Below are 25215 nucleotides of genomic sequence, written 5' to 3'. Positions count from 1 at the left end.
ACAATCGCTGACGTACCAGCAGTGGGGCAGCGCGGAGTGGGTGTGCTGATCCGGGAAGCTCGCGGGTCCCACGGAAAAGCTGGAGGTGAGATATTTGCTCTCACTCCAAACCCGAGCTCCGGAGGGGAGGATCGAGGGGTGGGAGAAAGGAGACCGTCCTCCCAGCGCTCGTGAGCCACTGGCGAAACGCACCGAATCTGCAAGCTAGAAAGCATAGCGTCCCAGACTGGCAGATTTCGGGCTGTCACATCTGGGAAAGTGAAAAGTGCCCTTTCATAATGTTTTCATGGCAGTAAAAAGTGCCGTTGGAAATGGGGCCCCACCCTCCAGCGGGGAAAGAGCAAGTTCCCTCTTCTCCAGATGGCCTGTCCCAGGGGCGCTTCGCGGTCCGTTGCCGGACTTAGCGGCATTCTGGGCAGGGGGGCTGCCTGCTTCCGAGGTGCCCGACGCACTCGCTTCGCCGGAGGCGTGTGCGGGGGCGGAGCAGCTCTCATAGGCGGGCGCCTTCGGCGAGGAGCAGGTATGAATGGCACGGCGGGCGGAGCGGGCTACGGACCGCCGATAAGACATCACCCACCAACTGCTCTCTCACCGCCTTGAATTCCTGGGTGAATTCACAGACAGTGTCGCCGAACCTGGCTGGGGATATGGGGAAGTCAAGAAAGCGGACTTTGTCGACTTTGCGCATATCAGCCAGGGGTGGCGCTCCTGGACCACTAATGTGGACATCGTCCTCCCCAACGCACACGCAGCGGACTCAGTAGTCCAAAGAGCTAAGTCGGCGGCGGTGCGAAGCTCGTAAGCCTGGGTTGGACCCACCCTCGTGCAGCTCGGCCAGCGCCTGCGCTTGGTAGCTCTGGTAGGTGGCTATCGCATGCAAGGCGGAAGCAGCCTGGCCCGCAGCTATGTAAGCTCTAGCTCCGAGGGAGGTAGATAACTTACAGGCTTTGGATGGGAGACGAGGCGGACCCCGCCAAGAAGAGGCGCTGCGCGGATTTACCGCCATCGCGCACTCAACCTGAGGAATCGCCACATACCCCCTGGCTGTTTCACCGTCAAGAGTGGTTAGGGTGGAGGAACACGCAGCACGAGCAGAAAAAAGTGCTTTACAAGACCGCGTGAGCCTACTGTTCACCTCCGGGAAGAAGGGAACACCCCTCTAGTCGGTCCGGCCGCGGAGCTGGGGGATAAACCATCTCCAACCCACACAGGCCGAAGGGGGCGAGCGGGTCTGGATCATCATCGGACAATGAAAGCCCACCCTCCGATGCCGCGGTGGACATCTGGTCTCCGGTGTCATCGGGCGTAAGGGCTACCATCTGTTAGACGGATCGCTTCCCCGCCCGAAGCTTGGATGGAGCGCTTAGAGGAGCGGGAGGTCCGCGGGCCCGTGGGCGACGGATTATCTCTCGCTGAAACCCTCAGATCTGCCCGAGTGCCCGCTGCAGAGCAGGGGACAACTGGGGTGGTTCGCCCTTTTGCAAAGGCTAACCGCGATCTTGCGCAACAGTCATGGCATCGCAATGACGACATGAACTGCCCGCGAGCAGCGCATTAACATGCTGGACCCCCAGACATGTAACGCAGTGCCCGCGCCCATCATCCGAGGACAGGAAACCACCGCATCCAGAAACGCACAGTCGGAGCGCCGTCCTGATAAGGACGTGCTGCACGACTGTGTTGCTCTTTCTGTGAAGTTTGCAACTTTATACGCACCGCTCTGGAGGACCGGACCCAAAGAACGCCAGGCAAGGGAGAAACCCAGCTCGACCGTCTGCCACTGCGTGTACAAACTCTGGACCGGGAGAATGCTCTCGTTCGCTCAGAATCGCTGGTCACAGCAGGAGGAACCCTCATCGACTCGATCAGAAAGTCTCTGAAGCGAAAAGGATAGCGTCTGCTGGCGCCAGGTGAGCTTATATACTCAGTTGATTGCTTATGCCGCTCACCTGCGCAGGCTTGCGCTGCCAATTCATTCTTAATTGGCCCGTTCAATACTCTTTCAGACGAGTAGCTTCTGAACCGAACCTCCCAATGCGTGGATTATACAATCAAATCCACTTATAGTGCTGAAGTTCCCCCCGAAGGGGAACCAGCAATCGCCAGATCACTGGTAAACACTATCCATTATTCACGCAACTACACATTTGTCACTGAACTGGACTATATATCCCATCATGCACCTCACACACACCAGTCCCAGATCACCACTGATTGCAAACACACAGCTGAAGCTTGTGAAGACTGATTACAGGGACTATACCCAGCACGCAAGTATTCATACAGTCCTTTGCTGAGTCCTGATGCATTACAGAGCATTATGTAAGCATTATTCCTGTCCTTGCCTTTCTGTGTTTTTCATTCTTGTTTTTTTTATTATTGTTGTTTTTCTGTCTATCCTGATCAATCACCTGTTATTCTGACTATGCTCTTGGATTACCCATTTGCCCTTGTTTGTAACTGTTTTGACCTTGCCTGCCTGATGATTGTCTTTTAATAAACTGCACATGGATTCTCACCTCTGTTGCCCCTGACCCATTGTTACAGAAGACTTAGCCAAACATGGATCCAGCTGTAAAGATCATGTGTCTCAGTCAGGGGAATCATGTCATCGAGGAATATGTGGAGGACTTGAGAAGGTAGCGAACTTGTAATGCATGAGTGACTTGTGTTTGAATATTTTCTTCCATGGTGGGCTATCTGAGCCACTTTATACACAAATCCCATTGCACGTTCCCCACGGGACATTAATGGTCTATAGTAATCTACAACCCGAGTATTACAACCTTTATCTGTTAGGTTGTAATGAATGTAGTGGCATGACTTTAATTCCATACTACCATTTCATAAGACCATTCAAGATATGTCTGCATCATGTTGATATAACTTGATGTGAATTATTTTTTATGACTATGACTATATTTAAATATATAATACTGAATATTAAATAAATATTTCAAATTTGTTAAAATTTTTAACATTCGGAGCAAATTTGCCATCTTATCATAGCTCTGAGCTAATGTCTGTAATTTCAAATGTTTTTTTTTAATTTTCTTTTGCCTTGTTCAATAAAGTATATTCAACAAATTGACTTCAGTTAAATGTTTTAGAAAATTTTGACAAAAAATATACAAAAGGTGACACTAGCGAGGACCCCCTACTACACTCTTTTCTGCTGTTTTGCTCGAGTTTATTAGGACACAACTTTGTGCGTGTCAAAGTTTAATGAATTCTGAGAATTTTTAAGCTTTAAAAGCACATGGGAAAAAAATTGCAAAGTTCAACCCTTGGCAAGGCAACAGTGTTTAAGATATTGCAAATTCCTTCACAGCGTTACATAAGGGAGCTATAAATTATTATTATTTTTTTATCAAAATCAATGACTTTATGCACAGGTTATTACATACTCCCTTTTCAACTTTCTGGCCATAACTTAATCACTTAATCATGACCAAACTATTCAAGATATCAAAAATAATAATAATAAGAAGAATTGTTTGCTACCAATTTACCATTCTCAATGTCTTGATGTCATGCTGAGCAAATGTGTTAATTGTCAAACTATGCATTAAAAAACAACAACAACAAAATATCCAAATTTCCTGTTTGTCAAAGTGCTGATTGTGAGCATGAAGATTTAGGATGATGATCATGATTATGTGAATTTTAGTGACTGATGGTCAATAGAACCCTACGCGAGACTTTTTATTGTCATGTTCCCACTGAAAGATTATGTGCATTTTAGTTCAGTTGCATTTACATTGATTAAACTCTGATGTGATATGATGGGGTGACCTGTGCCTCGACCCCCACAAACTGATAGGTGTGAACTAAATGACCCTTTTACAATCTCAATGGGTATTAGCAAAACAACAGCTGAAACATCTGAAGAGGGTCCTGCTGAGCCTCGTAAACAGAATGGTTTGTTTGATGCTAATATAAAGTACTGTCTCACAGACAGTACTTTGGGTTAAGTTACTTGAAGACCGACGGGTTAACATCACTGCTGAGGAACTGCACTATTCATTGTCTTCAATAAAGTCTTCTCCCCATAAGAACTTTGGTCAGCTTACTTGTTTTATGTATTAGAGTCATCTGATACATTGGCGAGCCACCCAAGAACGATTAAGCCAAATACAGCAAAATCTAACAATTTGGCGAGCCAGCCAGGAGAGACTGAAAAAAGGAAAACTCATCAACTGAAACAAGAAATGAACTGAAGAATCTTGGAGAATCTACAGTTAAAGCTGAAGATAAACGGATTTTGTTTGTGGACGAGTCCTGGATCTACATATTGTATCTGTGGACACACTTTATTTTAATCAACTGGATCTCATCTCAAAGATCCTAGTTTGGTGAGTGAAACTTATCAGCTCTCTTAAAGAACCCTTAAAAGAGACTTTTATAAGTAACCATTAAAGTAAGCAGATTGACCTGTATATGTAGTGCAGTAAAAAACTAAATACAGTGATAGTATTGCTGAAATTTCAGGCTTTCTCTTGATATTTGCAGAAATTGTTAAAGAAACAATTTGGTCCATTTATCAAAAGATTTTGAAAGAGCAGTGGAAATTTTAGGCTTAGTCCATTCTCAGGGTACTTGTAGGAATTATTTAAGAAACAATTTGGTCCTTTCTCATGGAGATTGTAGGAATTGTTGAAAATAATTTGGTCCATTTCCCCAGGGGACTGTAGGAGCCATAAAATAGTTTGGGACTGATGTGGCTGCAAGAATTAGGAATTCTTGACTGGGTGCTAATTCAGTAGCCACTATTTTAATTTTGAAAGTAACAGCCTTCTGTGATAGAAATCTTAAAAACATTGTAGGTTTGGTTAGTTTTCTGGAGTTTGTATGAACTGTTAAATAATCATTCTGGTCCAATCTCTAAGATTATGCAGAAGCAGAGCTTGGTCCATTCTCAGCTGTGATTGTAGAGATTGAAAAATAACAGTTTAGCTCCTTTGTCCAAAGATGGTTAGGAGACATATAAAGCAAACATAAAAAGTTTGAGACTGATATTGCTGCGAGAATTAGGAATTCTTGACTGTGGGCTAATTCAGTAGCCATTATTGTAATTTTGAAAATTCTAACTGTGCTACAATATGATGGCATAAAACTGAAAGCTGTTTGCCTTAGGTTTAAGGATACAGTAAGATTTAAGCACATTGTATTAGGGACAAATCCTAAAGAAAGTTACTTAGCCTTCTAAGATAATGCTCAGAAAGAATTGTTATTAGACAGAAGCTTTCAGGCAATTTTAGGCTTGATTCTTGCTTTGAAGATTGTAGAAACTGTGAAAAAATAATTCTGTTCAAATCACTAAGATAATGCAGAAGCAAAGCTTGATACATTCTCTGTTGGGATTGAAGAGATTTTAAAAGTAATAGTTTAATACATTTGTTCAAAGATTGTTAGTAGCCAAATAAGATTTGGGACTGAAAGAATGAAAGTGCTAATTTAGTAGCCACTATTTTAGCTTTGAAACAAATGTTTAATCTGTCTATGTATTTGAAATTGTTTAACAGACTGCTGTGCATTTAAATTTGAATAAGCACCTTTATTAGCTCTAACACCTTTTGTTCTGTTTCACACCTCTGAGAGCACTGTCCTGTACTTCCCATGGCTGAGTCTGCAAGAAACTATGCTAATGGAGCTACCCTGAGAACAACATCAGAAAAACATGGAACAGAACCTCCATGTGTTACCATTGACCAGATGTTGGAGAATTTAAATGCATATTTAGACAAAAGGCTGGGACTGAGGAAGTGTCGTGATGATGTATGCAAGAAGTACAGCATCAAGCACTCACAGAGTGGATTATGGGCATTGCCGGACATTAAAAGGGCTTATGGAAAGACACAGCGCTTATGCACAACCACCAAGAAGGATGGATTGTCTGTGATTTTGGTTAAGCAAATTCTTCAACATGAGCATAAGTGTGAGAGTGACCAATTGGAACGTGAGAACAAAGCGGAGAAAGCTAAAGTTCGAGCACTGGCTGAACAATTGCAAAACTTAAAGAAGGATAAAGAAAGACTGGAAAATGAAAACAACAAGCTATTGACGTTGATCTCCAAACAGCTGGAATCAAGATCTTCAAGCAGCTTTGTTGACAGTGAGGCGGATCTTTCCATCAACACCTGTGTTCATGACCAAGTGAACTCAAAGATTAGATTAGCTCCTGTGATTGTCAAACACAGAAGGACTAACGTTGAAATTGACAATGAGGAGGGCTATGACGACAATGGAGAGAGACTAACTCGCACTGTGACAAAATTGGTAAAGAAGTATGTTCCATACAGGACATACCATCCAGCTACTCCAGAGCAAGTTGACAAATGGTCAAAAGAGCTGCCAGATGTATACAAACAACCACGAAAGGTTTGGCAGTTTCTTCAACGACTGCAGAAAATCTACATTTTACATCCACTAGACGGTGTGATGATTCTTAATGTCACCCTAAGAGACAGTGACCAAAAGAGACTCACAGAAAGTGTTGAAAGAAGGATTGGTGAATCACAAGAAAACATAGAGGATGGATGGGAAGCCATAAAAAACTTCTTGTTTGAACTGAAACTTGCAGAGGTCAATTGGGCAAGAATTACCTCATGCATGCAGAAAACTGGAGAAAGTGTTGCAGAGTTTGAAGAACGCTTCAGACAAATATGGACGGAACATTCTGGTCTGAATACAAGTGAAGATCTTGACAAAGACACTGGAATTCCCCTGAAAACAGCATTTGTCAATGGACTCAATCCTGAGATTTCTAAAGATCTTAAAATCAGGTATGATGACTGGGACAGCACTGTAACAACTTTCATCCAGATTGTTGAAAGGTCAGCTAAACTGGAGAGAGCACAAGATGTCAGACTCAGATCTTTGCAATCGGAAAGTTTGTTTTACAAGAACAGAAGAATTGAGGATGAGCAAAAAGAACGTGAGTATATGGGATACTCAAAACTACGAACTAAAGGAAGATGCAGAAATTGCAATGAAGAAGGACACTGGGCCCGTGAGTGCAAGCTCAGTTTAAAACATCAAAGCCAAGATGATGACCACCTGTTCAAGCAGTTTCAGCACCTAACAATACAACAAAAACAGACTCTGCTAAATGCTGTACAGCCGCAGGGAAACTGAAGAACCTCTCTCTGCGGCACCAGCTAGTGACGTCTTTTCCAGAAGCTGATGAACTGAATGTGTATGCAAACAATAAGATAAAAGCTGACACAGAAGTCTCAACAGATGAAGACAAGTTTGATGTCCTAGTAGATGGTGTTGCCAAACAAGCCGTAAAGGAGAGAGGTGAACATACAGCGGCATTAAGACAGCTTCAGAAAGACCACCAATCAGTCTTAGACAGAAAGCAGACTGCAAATGAAAACTCAACAAAAGAAATGCTGATGGACGATGTAAAAGAACTGCGTGATGGCAACCAATGCAGTATGGATGGAAACAGACTATGCCCTTTTGAACATGCCCCAAGCCAGCCCATGTCCACAGAAAATCTGACATCTGACAGCCTTGTCCAATACAAAGCAAGACTCAGCCTGGCAGTACATGAGGACAATAATAAAGTTTTGTCACCTCTGAAGAGGGGCCATAGTTTAGAGCCCAGAAAATGGGTAAAGATACGACAACCTCAGATATTACCATTAAAATCTAGGTGTGAGAGCTCATATGAGAAGGTTTTAGTATCTGATTCAATAAATAAAGTTCAGGGACTTGATAAATGGATCAACGTGAGTTTGCCTAGAGACGAGGGATAGATGACAGTAGTGTTTTTCAGAGTCCAGATATGGCGGGACTAGAGTTTTTAGGCTCTAGCTTGTCGCCTGAGGATGAAGACATAAACCACCACTGATAAACACTGTAGTGTCCTGTCTATATTAAATAGGGACAGTTTCTATAGTTTCTATAGGCAGTTTGACAATTTCTCTAAAATCTTTTTTTGGGCAAGATACGTTTCCCTTTTCTCTTTTTGTGTGATTGCAGGTGTTCCGATGTTCCAGAGAATGACCAGAGACACACAACACCAGACACCTAGATGAACACACCTGAACATTCACAGAACACAACCACATCCGCTACTTCCACAACATCACAACTTCAAATAGAAATGGACTCAGGCATTTAAGGAAATGCAAGCTTCACCATGCCTTTTTATTCTGTCACTTTAAGTTATATAGCCTGTATTGCAGATTGCTGTATACATGATTAACTTGTTTTATGATCAAATATGATCAGAGGAGGGATTGAAAGATTATGTGCATTTTAGTTCAGTTGCATTTACATTGATTAAACTCTGATGTGATATGATGGGGTGACCTGTGCCTCGACCCCCACAAACTGATAGGTGTGAACTAAATGACCCTTTTACAATCTCAATGGGTATTAGCAAAACAACAGCTGAAACATCTGAAGAGGGTCCTGCTGAGCCTCGTAAACAGAATGGTTTGTTTGATGCTAATATAAAGTACTGTCTCACAGACAGTACTTTGGGTTAAGTTACTTGAAGACCGACGGGTTAACATCACTGCTGAGGAACTGCACTATTCATTGTCTTCAATAAAGTCTTCTCCCCATAAGAACTTTGGTCAGCTTACTTGTTTTATGTATTAGAGTCATCTGATACATTGGCGAGCCACCCAAGAACGATTAAGCCAAATACAGCAAAATCTAACACCACTGAATGTCTGACTATGTCATGCCATACACACAAAGCAGGGGTGGAATGTGTATCTGCTTTTTCCCACAAAAGTTGTGATCTATAAAAAAAAATCACAGGAGAATGTGCAAGTAAATTAATGACAAACTATTTTAATTCATATGTGCCATAATTATAAATTAATAAATTAACAAGTATTGTCATGTACATTCAATTTTAGCAAGGTTTAACATGCACGTTTTATAAATCAGACCCCCGGAGAGTCCACTCCCACTACTTGCATGTTCCACTTCTGCTCACACCACCAATGTTTGTGTCCACTCCCGGCTGCTTGCATGGACCTTCTCTCAGAGCTCGTGACTACAAACAAATATTCATTCCAATTAACATCCAGAATAAAACGCTTTAAACATGATTTTATATGAGATAATGTAGGCTAATGCAAATCCAAAGCACCACATATGACAAAAATCATTAGCCTTTTAAACTGCTCATTCATTCATTTTCATTCACTTCTCCAGGGCCAGGTCAGGTCCTCCTCCTGGTAGGACATGCCTGGAACACCTCCCCAGGTAGGTGTCCAGGAGGTATACGAAACAGATGCCTGAGCCACTTCGACTGACCTCTCTTGATGTGGAGGAGCAGTGGCTCTACTCCAAGCTCCTCCCAGGTAAAACAGCTCCTCACCCTATCTATAAGGGTGCGCCCTGCCACCCTGGGAAGGAAACTCATTTTGGCCACTTGTATCCAAGATCTTGTCCTTTCAGTCATGACCCAAAACTCATGTGATACTTGAACTCCACCTGAGGTAAGGATTTTCCTCCAACCTAGAGAAGTCAAACCACCTTTTTCCGATGGAGCACCATGACCTCGGCAGCAAATCGCCCCAGTGCATGGTGAAGCTCCATGTTCGATGAAGCCAAAAGAACAACATCGTCTGTGAACAACAGAAAAGAAATCCTTTGGTCGCCGAACCGGACCCCCTCCAGCTCAATACTGCACTTAAAAATTATGAACAAAATTGGTGAAAAGAGCAGCCCTCCTGGAGTCCAACATACACTAGAAACAACTATGACTTATTGCCGACAATGCGAACCAGACTCCTACTCAGGGATGAATATAGGTATGAAATGGCCCATAACAGAGTGCCTCTGACTCCATACTCCCATAATGCCATGAGAATGCCCGTGTGGACTGGTTGGGCATACTCCCATGAACCCTCGAACACCCTGGTGAGGGTATACAGCTGGTCTAGTGTACCACAGCCTAGATGAAAACCACATAGTTCCTCCAGGATCCTAGGTAAACCATCAGCCGGATCCTCCTCTCCAGTACCCTGGCATAGACTCTTTCAGGGAGGCTGAGCTTTTATTTTCCTTTAATTTACTTTTAAAAAGCTTTTAAAATGTTGTGTATGTTAAATCGAAACCACAGGTAGTGGCACTTCTGTTTTTTTTTTACGTACTACATGTTTTTTTTACGTCGCCACTGGCTTGCATGCTTTAGGACTTGTGGAGCTGCGCATTGATGGATTTGCTCTTCAGTGTTTGGACTTTCAGCAGTGAAAACTAAACCACATTGACTAAACTGAACTAAACTGAACTTAAACTCTGAAAACTGGACTGACAGAGTTTCAATTTACTATAATCTTTTATGGTAAGCTGCTTTGACACAATCTACATTGTAAAACACTATAGATTAATCTAATTGAAATAATACATAATAAAAAACAGTTTAACTGTTAACAAACTGTTTAAGTAAATAAGCCAAAGCACAATTTGAAATACATTTAACTTATTAAATAAATAAACATAATTTAGACCATATGGCTGGATGTAACATATTAAGTAGTTTACAAAATAAACTAAATTAATTAAATAGAATAAAAGATCAGAAAATATATTTCTCATAAAAAGTATTAAATACCAGCCTATCAAAATTAATTTATATAATGTATATTGCTCACTGACTACGGTCCCAGACATGTGCATCTGTCATTTAAGAAATCTTGCACTGAATGCCCTCCGTGACAGCACACTAGATGCAGGAAAGCTCTAAATAAAATGGGCACATTTTAGGAGAACAGGAAAGTGCTCTTTGTTAAACTTTTTTTCTTAGCGAATTAAATCCAAACCCAATGCAACCCTCTAGTGCAGGGGTCTCAAACTCAATTTACCTGGGGGCCTAGGGAGGCAAAGTCTGGGTGAGGCTGGGCCTCATAAGGGATTTTACAAAAAAAAAAGTCCTCAAATGTCATTATTAACAGTTTTAATTATTTCTTCTGAACATGAAGTGTCCTGAACATTAATAGAACATTGAGTGAAGATTATGAACAGTTCTTCTGAACATGGCATCTTTTGCCTACTCCTTGCTGCCAGAGACTTGACAGCGCTTCTTCTCACAAATCTGAACCACATTTGGCTTTAGAGCGGAAGCAGTTGAGACCCTCAGTATGGCTTGCGGGAACTCACTCAAAACTTCCATTCCCTCACACCTAAAAAAAAGGCGTATATGTAGGCGTATAAATAAAACACCCCCACCCCACTCCAGTCACATCAGTCTGTACCAGTCTGTATCTACCTATAATATATATAAGATGCAGGCTGTAGCTAGGTAGGTGGCAGGCTGCAGATAGGTAGCTAAGTGGCAGGCAGGGGCGGGAACAGCTTACCTTGCCGCAAATGGCCCGTGGGCCGCGAGTTTGAGACCCCTGCTCTAGTGTGTCCTAAAGAGACCCTTAAAAAGTGCCCATAATATTTTCTATAAGAAAAACAAATGTGTTGACAAACTGACTGAACAAATTGACTAAAAATATGAAATGAGAAGACTTGTGCCTCACCTTTTCTTGATCTGGAAAAGAGCTTGATGTTGGCAGGGGCTGAGCTGGAAGAGGAGCGGAAGATACCACTGAAACTGAGACGGTGGGGAGACTTGGGAGGTGACTCCTGGTGTGAAGATAATGAACGGTGAAAGATGTTTTTTGGAGAGCCTGGACTGGTGCTAGGATGTATGGGAGTATGGGGTTGGCAGATAGCAGCAGACCTTGAACATAGACTAGCTGAGTCACTTGTGTCAACCTAAGGAAGGATAAGTAAAATTTGTTCATAAAATAGGTTGTTAAAATAAACATTCCAAATATATTTTGTCTATTTACATTTCTGGTAAAGTAAGATCATTTTCATACAGAAGAACTACTTCTGAAAAATCATTCTGAAACCGTAGTGTTATATACATTTCCAGGGATTGCAAATTATGTAGTGAGGGCTTTTCTTTTTCTGGATTGCTTTTCAAAGCACTGTCAGTTGGATTTTGGGTAAATAGGTGGGCGCTGGTCAGTCAGTGCTTTTTAAAACACTATTGGTTGGGTTTAGGGAAGGGGGTTGGTGGGGGGATCAGTCAGTTTAACAGTCAGTCAACATTGGCCTCTGGTGGATTTACGTGAGAATAGCAGGTGCGAATGTCACTTGCTAGAGAAATTTGAGGTCTCAAAAAGAATACACAGCTGACTCAGACGGATTTGAAACATGCTCTTGGAATGAATTTGGCTCTCTCCAGAATTGTATATAGGGATACATAATCAGAATGAGCCAAGTTTGTAAATAATTTAATAACACTTAACTTGAAGGGGTGTTTATAAGACTCTTATGACCCCTTTATAATCATGACATGTTATGAATATGAGAAAGATTTATCAAGTTTATGACAACTGTCACAAAATGTCATTCATTTAAATGCAGAGGTGACATTGTTTGAGATGTCATTGTTTTGACATCTTGACATAAACAAATACATCAAAACTTCTTTCTGTCTTTGTTGTGACAACTTGACATTGCCAAGATCACAAAACCTGTCTTTGCCTTTGTCATGCCAACATGACATTACTAAAACAATAACAAAAAAATCTTTACTAAAACTTTACCATTTGGCGTACCAATGAATATTTTTTAAACCTTTTTTCAGTGAAACAAAATGAATTTGCCATTAACATTTCAATCTGCCCCATATTATATTTTTGTACTTGTGTAGATGTCAATAAAAATAATAATGCTGTTATAATATTCATGACAATTAAAATACCTTCATGACAATCAAGTTTATGACACATTTATGGCAAGTTATGTTGTCTTAATGATGGTAAAGAGCCCCTATTTTGCATTATAAAAAGTCATATTTTGGTTTTGGGGGTCTCCAACAACAGTCTGATATTCGTGGAAGGTCAAAAAATACTTTCATTATCTTATAATGCTCATTTATTTTATATACTTATCTCAACGTCTCCCATATGATTCATTCAGCGATTCATTTGTTCCCAAATCCCTCCTTTGCGTGATGCTAATCTGCTGTTACCAGTTTTTTTTTCCCTCTCCGCTGTCGCCACTGGCTTGCATGGTTCAGGATCTGTAGAGCTACACATCAATGGATTTGCTCTTCAGTGCTTGGACTCTCAGTAATGACTTTAAACCACACTGAACTGAGCTAAACTGAACTGAACTTAAACATTAAAAACAACTACCCTGATCCAGTTACTATGACCATTTATGTGAAGCTGCTTTGACACAATATATATTGTAAAAGCGCTATACAAATAAAGCTGAATTGAATGGAATTGAATTGAGTGTTGGGGGAGGGAAAATGGGAAGAGTTTGAATAAAATGGGAGTTGCCATTTGGCAATGCACTAAGGACCGAGGAAAAACAAACACACACAAGCAGGGGAGAAAAACAGTGTGTTTAATGGTGGTGAAATGTGTGATATAAGAGAAAAAAAAACCTGCATTTCTCTGTAACAGTGTTCACATTTTTATACACAGAGAGCAGCATTTACAGCGGATCTTTCAGTTCATAATATTGTAGTGATGATAACGTAAACTAAGTAACTTAGAAATCATTTTGACTAAGTTCTGTCTTTAAACACTGAATGAGTACTGTTGACCATACAAACTATAACTTTGCCATCTGAATGAATAAAGAAAGGTCACTGTTCACACACTCGTATCAAATCTATAGACGGGACAATCACCACATACTGAAGCTGCATCTTTTTTTAAAGTCCATTTCCAGATGAGAAAAGCTCTCGAGTAAAAAATGTTCCAAACAAATTTATTTCTGCTGCGTGTCATGTGCATGGATCCACACGTGAGTCCAGGAGCGCTCTCAAAGAGAGAAAATAAAAACAAACCCTTCACTGCAGCACTTAACACTGACAACCCATATCTCCAAACAATTCTTATTCTTTTCCCACTACTTTTGGCGACACAACGTGTGTCGTCTCTCTGCCGTCTGAACACTGTTTCAGGTACAGTCTAAGAAAGCTAGCATGCATATTAATTAAGTTGCAGCGCATACATAATGGAGCGTGCTGATTGGTTTGAACCAAGCCATACTTATAAATGAATGCAACACACTCAGAGACGTAATACGGAACTACTAGGTACAGACGTCCAGTCTACACGCTGGAATACACGCTAAGATATCATGGCCGTGACGCAGCTTCAAAAATTAGTTTCAAACCGGAAGTACGAATTTTCTCGAAATAACGCAAAAACAACCAATTTTTACTTTTTTGTTAAAAAAATTTGTGTCCCAATAGTGTTTTTAGCAGTGTAGGACACATATGTGACTGTCAACAGCTCAAAAAATGTGTTTTAGTGTTTCGTGACCCTTTAACTGCAAATGGCTGATGAATCCCACAATGTAGCGTAGAAAAATGACAGGAACAAACACAGCACTAGTTTGGCTATACTGTGGTAATGTTGTGAAAATGAACTTTAAACCTTTATTCCCCACAGCTGAAACTCCATTTGTCAGTGATTGTCATCTTCATGTCATGATCAGTCCCATGACTCCCCATGCTCTGCTAGTGTCTGAAAAGAAAGGCGCGTTCAAGTTTTACCAAATCTATCACTACATATTTGGTGATGTACCGTATCGACATTGATGCGTTCAGGCAAAAGATCCGAACCCAACACGATTAATTTATTCGACTCTGAGTTGACAATTTCATTAAAGAATCAATAGTTTTAAACACAGTGAACTTTCAGAATTAAACCTCAGCTAGATATTTTCATTCTTTTAGTGCTGTGTTAAACACTGCATGGAAGGTCATTTTCAAAAACCCATAAAAGGCTCTTTAAGTTGCTATGATAAAGACACAAATGTTTGTTGTCATGAAAAAGATAAAGATAGGTTATGATGTATTTGTTTATGTCAAGTTGTCATAAAGCAATCCCAAACAATGTCATATTTTCATTAAAAAAATTATATAACTAAGTGAAAGACACTTAGGGCTCTATTTTAACGATTTTTGCGCAAAACGCACTTTGCAAATGCATTAAAGGTGCGTCTGAATCCACGTTTGCTATTTTAAGGACGAAAAAAACTAATTTGCGCTGCGGTGCATGGTCTAACAGGGTTAAGCTTATTCTCTTAATGAGTTATAGGTGTGTTTTGAGAACAAACCAATCAGAGTCTCATCTCCCATTCCCTTTAAGAGTCAGTTGCGCAGCACCATAGCGCATTTGCTATTTACACGGCAGACTTTGTAAGTGATAAACTGAATGCTTCACTAAAGAAAAAACAGTTAAACAGAGCATCTACAGCGCGAGAATTAGATGAGCATCCTCATTCTTTACTTTCATTTTCACTCTCGTGGATAGGGAAACGTCTTGTACGCACAGACATCCATTAGCAAATACATAATTAATTTAGTTTATTAAGCGCAAAGGTCTTAAACCTGACAGGTGGGAAGATCTAAGCTTGTTTTTATTAAAACAAATATAAATATGCATATAACAAATAATACTGCTAATAATAATAACATTATACAAAAGCAAATTGTCATGAATAAACTGATTTATGTAGACTAGAAAATAAATTTTTTTTGCAATATTTTAATCCCTCAATTATTTTTCATTTGTAAAGAAATTTGCGTATTGCTGTACATCCTGTGTGTATTAAGCAATGTGTAAGCGAGGGGTACAACTAACGCGCTCTGCGCTGGACTTTAGACCTGTTTTGATCTGTTCTATTATAGTTCCTCAAAATAGCAACGAGACAGCAATGCGATTTAACACGCCTCCTTTTTTAGACCAGAATTCCTATGGATGCACATATGAGCACAAATGCATTTGCTATTTAAACAGCGTGCTGCAAAACGCTAAAACAACTCTTGCCCCAAGCTAAAATAAGTAAACAACAATTGCGTCGCACTGCAAATGTCGCTCCGACCGTGTGTTTCTGGATGCAGTGGTTTCCTGCCCCCGGAAAATGGGCACGAGCACAGCGTTGCATGTCTGGGTTCCAGCTTGTTAATGCGGTGCTCGCGGGCAGTGCATGGCGTCACTGCGGCGGCATGTCTGTTGCACGGTTGAGATCGCGAGTTGCTCTTGCGAAAGAGTCACCAACCCCTGATGTCTCCCACTCCGCGGCTGGCCACTCGGGCAAATCTGAGGGTTATAGTGGAAGTAAATCTGCCGCCCTCAGGCTTGACGACACCGAGGCTCAGATGTCCACCGCTGCATTGGAGGACGGGCTGTCATTGTCTAAGAAAGATTCCCTCCGCTCCCTCCCTTAAAAGTGAGTGCGGCGGCGGAACTAGAAACAGACATGATACTTTCCTGGGCTGCTTCGGCCGCGTGCCTGGAGATGGTTTATCCCCCAGCCCTGCAGCCAAACTGACTAGATGAGTGTATGTGGAGGACTAATCCTTGATGGTTGAGCAGCCAGGGTAAACGAGTTGATTCTCTAGATTTAGAATGCCATTGCGGGACCGCATGGTGCCTTTTTCTGCTGGAGTCCGCCTCTTCTCCCATCCAAAGCGTGTTGGTTTTCGGCCTCCCCGGAACCAGAGCCCAAACAGACGCGGACTATGCTGCTTCCACCCTGCACGCTAGGGTCCATGCAAGTGTGCTGGCCCAGCTGCACGATGGTGCCCTGCACCGCATCCGACTGAGCTCCACGGACCTCAAGTCCGCTGCGTGTGCCATGGGAAGGACGATGGCCACATTAGTGGTCCAGGAGTGCCACCTAGGGCTAAAACATGTCAAAGATATGCGCAGAGTCAACATAGTTCGCTTTCTTGACTCTCCCATATCCCATGCTGGCCAGATCGGTAGATTGACCCAGGAATTCACGGCGGTGCAGTCGCCATCCATATCCACTGCTTGTCGCCAAGTGCGTTCGCCTACGAGAGCTGCCCCGCCCTGCCTGTCAAGCGGCAGTGTCGAGCACCTCGCAGACAACTGGTGCTGCTAAGTCCAGTAAAACGGACCGCGAAGCACTCCTGAGGCAGGCCATCTGGATAAGAGGGAACTTGCTCTCTCCCCAGTGGGGGCCGGGCTCCTCAGAGAAAGCACTTTTTCCACTTCCCCGGATGAGACAGCCCGAATTCTTCCAGACTGGGACGCTATGCCTTCCAGCTCGCAGGTTCCGTGCTTTTTGCCAGTGGCTCAGTTACTGGGAGGACAGTCTCCTTTCTCCTACTCCTACTCCCCCCCCCTCCGGAGTTTGGGTGCGAGGTGAGAGTGAATCTCTCGTCTACAACTCTTCCGCGGGACCCTCGCGTTTCCCGGATCAGAACACCCACTCCACACTGCCCCACTGCTGGTACGCCAGTGATTGTAGTGATGAATCCATAAATGAGAGCTCTGCCTGCCTGGTTATTGAGGGCCAGACCTTCGCGGTGGCTCATAAGCACAATCAGACTCGGCTACGTGATTCAATTCGCAAAACGGCCTCCAAGTTCACGGGTGTGCATTTCACCAGGGTCAGTTCCCTGTTTAGCCCTGATTTGCGAGAGAAGATTGCTGTCCTCCTGGAGAAGGATGCAATCGAACTGGTCCCTTCGGCCAAGATGGAGAGCGGGTTTTACAGCCCGTACTTCATTGTGCCCAAAAAGAGCGGTGGGTCACGGCCAATCTTAGATCTGCGTGTTTTGAACAACTGTCTGCACAAGCTGCTGTTTAGAATGCTCATGCAGAAACGCATCCTCTGGTGTTTTGTCCTTGGAATTGGTTTGCAGCAATAGACCTGAAGGATGCATAATTCAAAAATGCAAAAGTCTCCATTCTTCCACGCCACCGTCAGTTCTGCGGTTTGCATTTGAAGTTCGAGCTTGGCAATACAAAGTCCTCCCCTTCAGGCTCTCTTAGTCTCCGTGGGTCTTCACCAAGCTTGCGGAGGGTGCCTTAGCGCCCCTTCGACTCGCGGGCATCCGCATACTCAATTAACTTGACGACTGGCTGATTTTAGCCCATTGTAGGGAGTAATTGATTATGTCAAGGTGCTCTGGCACCTCCACCTGCTGGGGCTTCAGATCAACTGAGAAAAGAGCAAACTCGCCTCCGTGCAGAGGATCTTTTTTCTCGGGCTGGAGCTGTACTCAGTCCCCATGACAGCAAACCTCTCCGAAGAGCGAGCTCAACTAATGCTGAACTGTCTAAGAGAATTCAACAGCAAAATAGAGGTCCCTCTGAAATTATTTCAGAGGTTCCAGGGGCATATATCATCCGCAGCCGCTGTCACGCCACTCGGATTACTCCATATGAGACCACTTCAGCACTGGTTTCACGATTGAGTCCCCAGACGAGCATGGCACGCGGGCCTGTGGAAAGGAACGCAGTTGCATTGGCATATCAATTGCCTAGAGCTGTTGGCAGTGTTCCTCGCTCTCCACCGCTTTTTGAACTGGAGCAGCAGCACATCCTGACCAGCACGGCGGCAACAGCGTATATCAACGGCATGGGGGGTATTCGTTCTCGCCGCATGTCTCAGTTCGCCCTGTTTGCTCCTCTGGAGTCATACGTGACTGAAATTGCTGCATGCCATTCACATTCCAGACGAGCTCAACCGTGCAGCTGATGCACTCTCACAACAGCCTTTACATCCAGGAGAATGAAGACTCCATCCTGAGTCTATTTAGCTGATATGGGCGCGATTCGGGAAAGCCCAGATTGATCTGTTTGCTTCCCACGAGAGCGCTCAATGCCAGTTGTTTTTTTCCCGGATTGATGGCTCTCTCGGCATGGATGCACTGGCCCACAGCTGGCCTCAGGGCATGCGCAAATATGGGTTTCCCCCAGTGAGCCTTATTGTGCAGTAACTGTGGAAGGTCAGGGAGGACGAGGAGCAGGTCTTGCTAGTTGCGCCCCTCTGGCCCAACCGGACCTGGATGTCAGAGCTCTCCCTCCTCACGACCGCCCTCCACTGGCAGATCACTTTGAGAGAGGACCTACTCTCTCAGGGACAGGGCACCATCTGGCACCCTCGCCCCGATCTTTGCAACCTGCACGTGTGGTCCTTAGACGTGAGAAGACTTAGGTAACCTACCGGCTGCGGTGGTTAATACCATCACTCAGGCTAGAGTCCCCTCCACGAGGTGCGCTTACACCCTGAGTTGGAGTATATTCACTGAATGGTGCATCTTTCGCAGAGAAGACCCCCGAAATTGCCAGATCAGCATTGTGCTTTCTTTCCTCCAAAAGAAACTGGTCCTCCACACTCAAGGCTTACATGGCTGATGCGGGGGCTGGCAGCACCGTGGGAAAGCATAACCTCATCATCTGGTTCCTAGGCGCTAGGCACTAGGCGAATTAATCCACCCTGCCCCCCTCTCATGCCCTCTCGGGATCTCGCCCTGGTTCTCACAAGCCTACGTACAGATCCGTTCGAACCACTCAACTCGGTATCTTCAAGATTTCTGTCCCTGAAGACAGCTCTGCTGGTCGAGTTGGCATCCATTAAGAGGGTTGGGGACCTGGAGACATTTTTGCTCAGTGACTTGTGCCTGGAATTCGAGCCAGCTTACTCTTACGTTGTCCTGAGAGCCCCCCAATATATGTGCCCAAGGTTCCTACCACACCGTTTAAAGACCAGGTAGTAAGCCTGCAAGCGCTGCCCCCAGAGGAGGCAGGCCCAGCCTTTTCATTACCTTGTCCAGTTCGCGCTTTGGGAATTTATCTGGACTGCACTGAGAGCTTTAGATCATCTGAGCAGCTCTTTGTCTGTTATGGTGGTTGGCAGCAGGGAAGTGCCGTATCAAAACAGAGGTTGGCCCACTGGATAGTGGATGCCATCTCCCTCGCTTACCAGAGCCAGGGCGAGCCGTGTCCCTCTTTAGTGCGTGTGCACTCCACTCTGAGCATTGCATCCTCTTGGGCGTGTGCACGTGGCGCCTCTCTAACAGACATCTGTAGAGCTGCAGGCTGGACGACACCTAATACATTTGCAAGGTTTTACGATCTGCGAGTGGAGCCTGTTTGCTCAAGGGTATTAGGTAACCCTTAGTGATTGAGGAAATAACTCAGGTAAGGTGTTGAAACACGCTTAACACGGAGATACATGCACTTATTCACTCTGTCGGTAAAGTTCCCCGCTTAGGTGAGCCCAGCAGAGATTCCTCCGAGGCTCCCAGCACTGACTCAGCGGAGGAGTCACTCGCTGACCCATAACGTTGTAGGTCTGCCCTCTGGTCAGCCCGCGTTTTGGGTATAGGTGCCTGCTATGCATGATCCCCACTAGGCGATCCCATATGCTTATTCAGCCACGGTGCAGTCCCCCCTCACAGGTGGACCCGTGTCGTCCCTCTCCGCTAACCATCTTATTATATGTGTACTCCCCCTTCTCAGGGCTAGTCCATATACTCTACCACCATATCTCCCCACTTGGGTCGCACATGGCCTCCACAGCATCCGCCCTATCGGAACTGCATGCTTTCCCAACCTTTTGTCGTATTTAAATTACTAAAAATTATCTAGGTGCTTTGCGGCTCCCGAAAAATATATCTAAATCTGTGAATCTTCTATTGAAGTGGGATAAGTAAGGGCCAGGGAACATGTTGGAAGATTGTGCCTCTCTATTATACAGGTGCGAAGGTAAGGTGCAGTCATTATGGCGTTTTCCAGATATTTCCCTATAAGTGGATTAAATACACTATAGCATTGAAGTTTCCCATCCAAAGGGGAATGCTCTGGTTACTAAAGTAACCCTAGTTCCCTGAGGGGGGGAACGGAAACGCTTTATTACATCGCCATAATGATTGTCCCTTAGCTGTGAGTATCAGTCTCTTCAGCTCAAAAAAAGAATGCCTCACCTTGCTCTTGCTGTGCTTTCATTGCTAAATTGATTGCAACAAGCATCAGCTGCGCAAGTGATTAAATCCACTATAGCATTTCCATTCCCGCATTTGCTACCCAAATAATAAGTCTTTGAGAATGGGTTTCTTAAGTCAGGTGGCACATTAGACCAGGGGCTTATCTCCTGTTTACAAAATGCATCACAAACTGCATGAGAAACTGTTCTATGATAATTGGTGATGAAAATAAAGGATGTTCATTAAGATGTACTTGTGTTTAATGACTGTTTATTCAGTTAAACATTAATTTTGAACTGTAGGCCTACATAAGCTCGAAACAGCGATTGTTGATAACCTTAATTCGACTAAAGTCATAACTGAACTAAACAGAAATAGAATCAAAACATGTGAAGTATGCACATATTAGAGGCATTATTGTAGTAAACACTACAATCAAACTATTACTGTCATGTAGGACTTATCACCATATTTTCCGACAAGATCCACACACACGGCTGTCAGTAAAGGACCATTCCGCAAAATCGGCATATTTTTTTACAAAATTCTCTGCAGAAATAGCAACAAACATCCGCAGATTCTGTCTGGTCCTAGTTATATTTCTGAACTTTAAAAATAAAAACGCTCTGCTTTCCACCTCCTTTATTCTTCCGCAATGACTTTTAGAGCAAGTACTTCGAAATCAAGTTCCGGGTTCTTTCACAAGCTCTCTGTACTTGCGGTCTTGAGAATTGGAACTTATCTTTAGTGGTTTATGATGATGTTACACGAAAACATAAGGACACAACATGACACACAATACATAGAGAGAAACAGCCAGAGATTTGCTTCAACCCTAATCAAAAACACCTGAACACACTAATGAAGAACTGAAGGTTACTAGAAAGATAGACAGGTGTTTATCAAGGCCCAATTTAAACTCAAAACAACTCTACAGAACCAAACTTTCCCACCCCTGAGTAACAGGTCTTTCACACCACACAAGCAAACTGAGTGCACCATATAGGGACAGCAAAGCCAATGCGCAGGAGTTTGGCTTTCACAATATATAGGTAAGCACCAAAAAATTACCAAAGTGCCTTTTATTTAAGTCATTGCTTTGTTTTTCCAGTTGTATAAAAATCATTATCCATTTCCTGTAAGGAAAACAATTCAACTGTTACCTCTAAATCTAAAAGAACAGCGTGTGCAAAGAAGGATTGTGACGCATTTCATTTATGAGCAATGTTTCAGTCAATCCAACAAAACTAGTATATGTAGCAAACATGTTTATTCTTTGTCAATTGACCTTGTTTTCATTGCTCAAGTGCATGTTTAAACTAGTCAGCTCTATTTCTGTGTAATACATTGCATTGTGTAACAATCCACACATAATTCCTTCAAACTGCATATTTGAAGGCTCTGCTATATCCTCGTAACCTAGTTAGCTCTCTACTGTCTACATTTGCAGAAAAAGTTAAGCGAGTGATTTAAAACATTAAATTGCCACCAATTCAATAATGTCCATCTAAATGTTTAAACAAGCTGAAAATTATTTAAAACATTTAGTATTTTTTTTTACCTTTCCCACTTTGTCTTTATCTGATCTGTCAGTCTCTCCATCCATAAGAGAAGATGTAAATGTGGTCATATCCTATTAAAAGACAAAATGTCAGAGTTAATGGTAAACAATCAAAAATTGCATTCTAAAGAGACTACTTAAACTTAGTGTATTACATAGAGCCTATTGATTATTTTAATTCATATATTTGATAATAATTATAATTTACAATACATCAGCTCACACCGTAAACTATGGCTGAATGTGATTGTTACAACCTCCTGGCTCAAGAAAGTAGTAACAAAACCAAATAAAGATCCAAACCAGAAAATCAAATCAACTTAAATATATTTAATCAAAAATTAAGTGAAATGATACATGAATATAAAGAAAAGAAAACAAACAAAAAAAAAAACTCCAAAACTGAAGAGGGAAGGATGAACACCCGCAATCCTGTTCTCTCAGTTTTTATCCAATCACACATCACAGGTAACACTCCACACCTGGTCCAAACGTCAATCACCGCAAAACACCGCACCTGTTCAAAACTCCAGAAAAATACCAGATCATGGAACACCTTCATCTAGTGGACACTGGTTAACAAAACCTTACGACCGTCACAGTGATAAACTGCTTTAATATAGGTTGACATTCTTGTTTATTTTTGATAATTAGTTGTGCAAGTTTACATTTACTAATTTAACAATTAAATGCTCATTAAAAGATATTAGCTATAAAAAGCCACAGAAACGTTCCTCCACTAAGTCAGATGGAGGAGCTTTACTCCACAAAATGCCACTCAACTCTCTCTGCCACATCACATAAAGATGGTATTTACCGCTGGCTGACCCACCTCTTAGGGCTCGCTTAAGACTAGACTCTGTCAGACATTGAAGTGAAAAGCAGTGTTCCTAATTATACAACACTTCCTGCCATATTAAATATTGTAGGTTGCCATGTCCTTGGTCTGACAACACATTGACCGTATTTCACTTGATTCAATAAGGGAATACCAGGGATCCCATATATAAATGTATAAACAAAACAAGGACTGAAATGTTTCTATGCCACTTCCTATTCAAAAGTTGTGATCTATAAAAAGCAAACTTGATGACGAGAGCTGAAAATGGTCGGACCTAAAGCGGGTTTTAAATTAGATGTGTCAAAGCATTCCAGTTTCTCTCTAAAAAGAAACGAAGAGACAGAAAAGGTGACAGACAAATAAAAATTGGTATGCAGGCACTGCCAGATTTCTGACAGACTGGGGTTTATTGTGAGTAGTTGCTAAATGCAAATATAAACGTCAATAAAAACAAAGGATCGAATTATGTCAGATCCACAAAAAAATCTGAGACATCACCTCCAGTAAGTTATGATGACATAGTCACAACTCACAATCAACTTAGTTTTTTGTAAATCTATCAAATGTATGTGTTGCCAAATAGCAACACTGTGCAATAGTGGAAAGTGCAATGTTACAATAGGTTAGCTAGCTAGCAAGGTCAGCTTTGAACTTTTAAGTTTAACGATAAGAACAAGAAAGCTAGTAATATAATGTTAATTAGTTGTATGTTAATAGCATTTGCATTACAGATAAAATCTAGTTTTAATGGCAATACTACTTTTGAATTGATATTACAGTTTTTTCCAATTGTTTACATAAAATTACATGAACTTCAGACACAATGACTACAACATGTAACTGATGCACCAACCCCCTGAACCAATTCTGCTAACTACAAGCACAATTCCTGCTTTACACTCAAATTGCTGGTTTAAAACACACTTTTTTCAAAACACTACACACAATTCTCTGCATTTTGCACAATTTCCATGCAGAAAATCTTTTGTTTTCACAAGGAACACACTGTCATTCACAATTGTAAAGTCAGTTGTCCTACTTTGCATTCTAACTCATCACATGAGTAAACACCTGTCACACAGAGTTGCAATTTAGAAATCAGGGCTCATCTGGTTTACAGCTAGTTTACTGCCCACCCTTGTTTTTTAGTTGTTTATCTCCCTCCATATTCTCCATTCCTTAATCCTATTGAGGATTTTTTTCTGCCTGGAGATGTAAAGTGTATGACCGAAATCCACACACATGTACAGTATACCCCTTCTCCAAGCTATAGCAGTTGATGCTTTTCGTGGCTGGATTCGCCATGCAAAGTGACATTTCCCCCACTGCTTGGCCAGACCAAAACAGAAAATAGGATGGAGTACAGTTGTTTTTTTTTTTGTTTGTTTTTTATAAAAAAAAAATGTTTTACTGTGACTGTATTCAGTAAATACTTCTGTTTATGGTATATGTAGACCACGATATCTGCAACTTTGTGTTGGTTGGGATGAACACTGTGTACACTGTATTTGTGGGGAAAATACAGTAAAATATATTTGGTATTTGTTTGTTTTGTATAAAAACAATACTTTACAATGAACTTTTGTAGGCCTACTGTCTGTAGTAAAGTGTAACATTGAACAAAAAAGGCTTACAGAAAGTCAAAATGATGAATGGAGAAGAAGTGGTCATACATTATGGTGTTTTACATTAAGCACATCAGTGTTCAACTGAACTTATAAATGTCTATTCCTGTGATGGCTTGTGTGTATCATTTATAAAACAAAATACCATTTTGAGAAGAAATCACATTGTTTTGAATGTAGAGTTTCATTTTGCAGAAGAATTGCAGAGTTTTGCCCAATGTGTGTGTGTGTGTTTTGTGATTTGTGTGTAGAGGTCTGACAATATGAGACCAGCTTACAGAAAACGTGTGTAAACAATTGGAAAAAAATGGAATACAGGGTATTAGAGAGTACGACCATGTTCTTTGGTAAGTGAAAGAAGAAAAGGACAGAACTGGCTCTTTCTGCAGATGAAAGTGAGGATAAAATAAGTTTTAGTGACCATGAGAATGATGCA

The 25215-nt window shown here is 42.2% G+C and overlaps 3 protein-coding genes across 9 annotated transcripts in view; 2 read left to right on the top strand and 1 right to left on the bottom strand.

Moving 5' to 3' along the window:
• The window catches only part of LOC147846232 (uncharacterized), an 849179-nt gene that overhangs the window by 437216 nt on the left and 386748 nt on the right, over window positions 1-25215 (top strand). The window lies entirely within an intron of this gene.
• prkag2b (protein kinase, AMP-activated, gamma 2 non-catalytic subunit b) overlaps window positions 1-25215 on the bottom strand; it is a 105522-nt gene that overhangs the window by 77117 nt on the left and 3190 nt on the right. For 6 of the 7 annotated variants that reach the window (XR_015478298.1, XR_015478296.1, XM_087240537.1 and 3 more), the window contains exons 2-3: window positions 22314-22385; window positions 11505-11742 (exon numbers count right to left, since the gene is read on the bottom strand). Coding sequence is in view for 4 of the 7 variants with exons in the window: in XM_087240537.1 (XP_087096663.1) it covers window positions 11505-11742; window positions 22314-22385 (310 nt within the window). In the remaining 3 variants the exon portion in view is untranslated. Of the gene's footprint in view, window positions 1-11504; window positions 11743-22313; window positions 22386-22538; window positions 22671-25215 lie in introns of those variants that run through there. The other variant, XR_015478297.1, reaches the window with a different exon arrangement.
• Window positions 3968-8585, top strand: LOC148679730 (uncharacterized). The gene is made up of 2 exons (XM_088649536.1): window positions 3968-8279; window positions 8506-8585. Exon 1 carries the CDS (start codon window positions 5620-5622, stop codon window positions 7135-7137), a length of 1518 nt encoding a protein of 505 aa, XP_088505662.1. The 5' UTR covers window positions 3968-5619; the 3' UTR covers window positions 7138-8279; window positions 8506-8585.

The sequence above is a fragment of the Danio rerio genome, chromosome 2 (assembly GCF_052040795.2).
Source record: "Danio rerio strain M-AB ecotype USA chromosome 2, GRCz13ab, whole genome shotgun sequence".
Lineage (NCBI taxonomy): Eukaryota > Metazoa > Chordata > Actinopteri > Cypriniformes > Danionidae > Danio > Danio rerio.
Note: the sequence above shows the minus strand (reverse complement) of the source record. Positions and strands in the feature narration are given on the sequence as shown.

Bases quoted from the DNA above. Each gene is read 5' to 3' on its own strand.
- LOC148679730 (XM_088649536.1), top strand. From the start codon at position 5,620: ATGGCTGAGTCTGCAAGAAACTATGCTAATGGAGCTACCCTGAGAACA.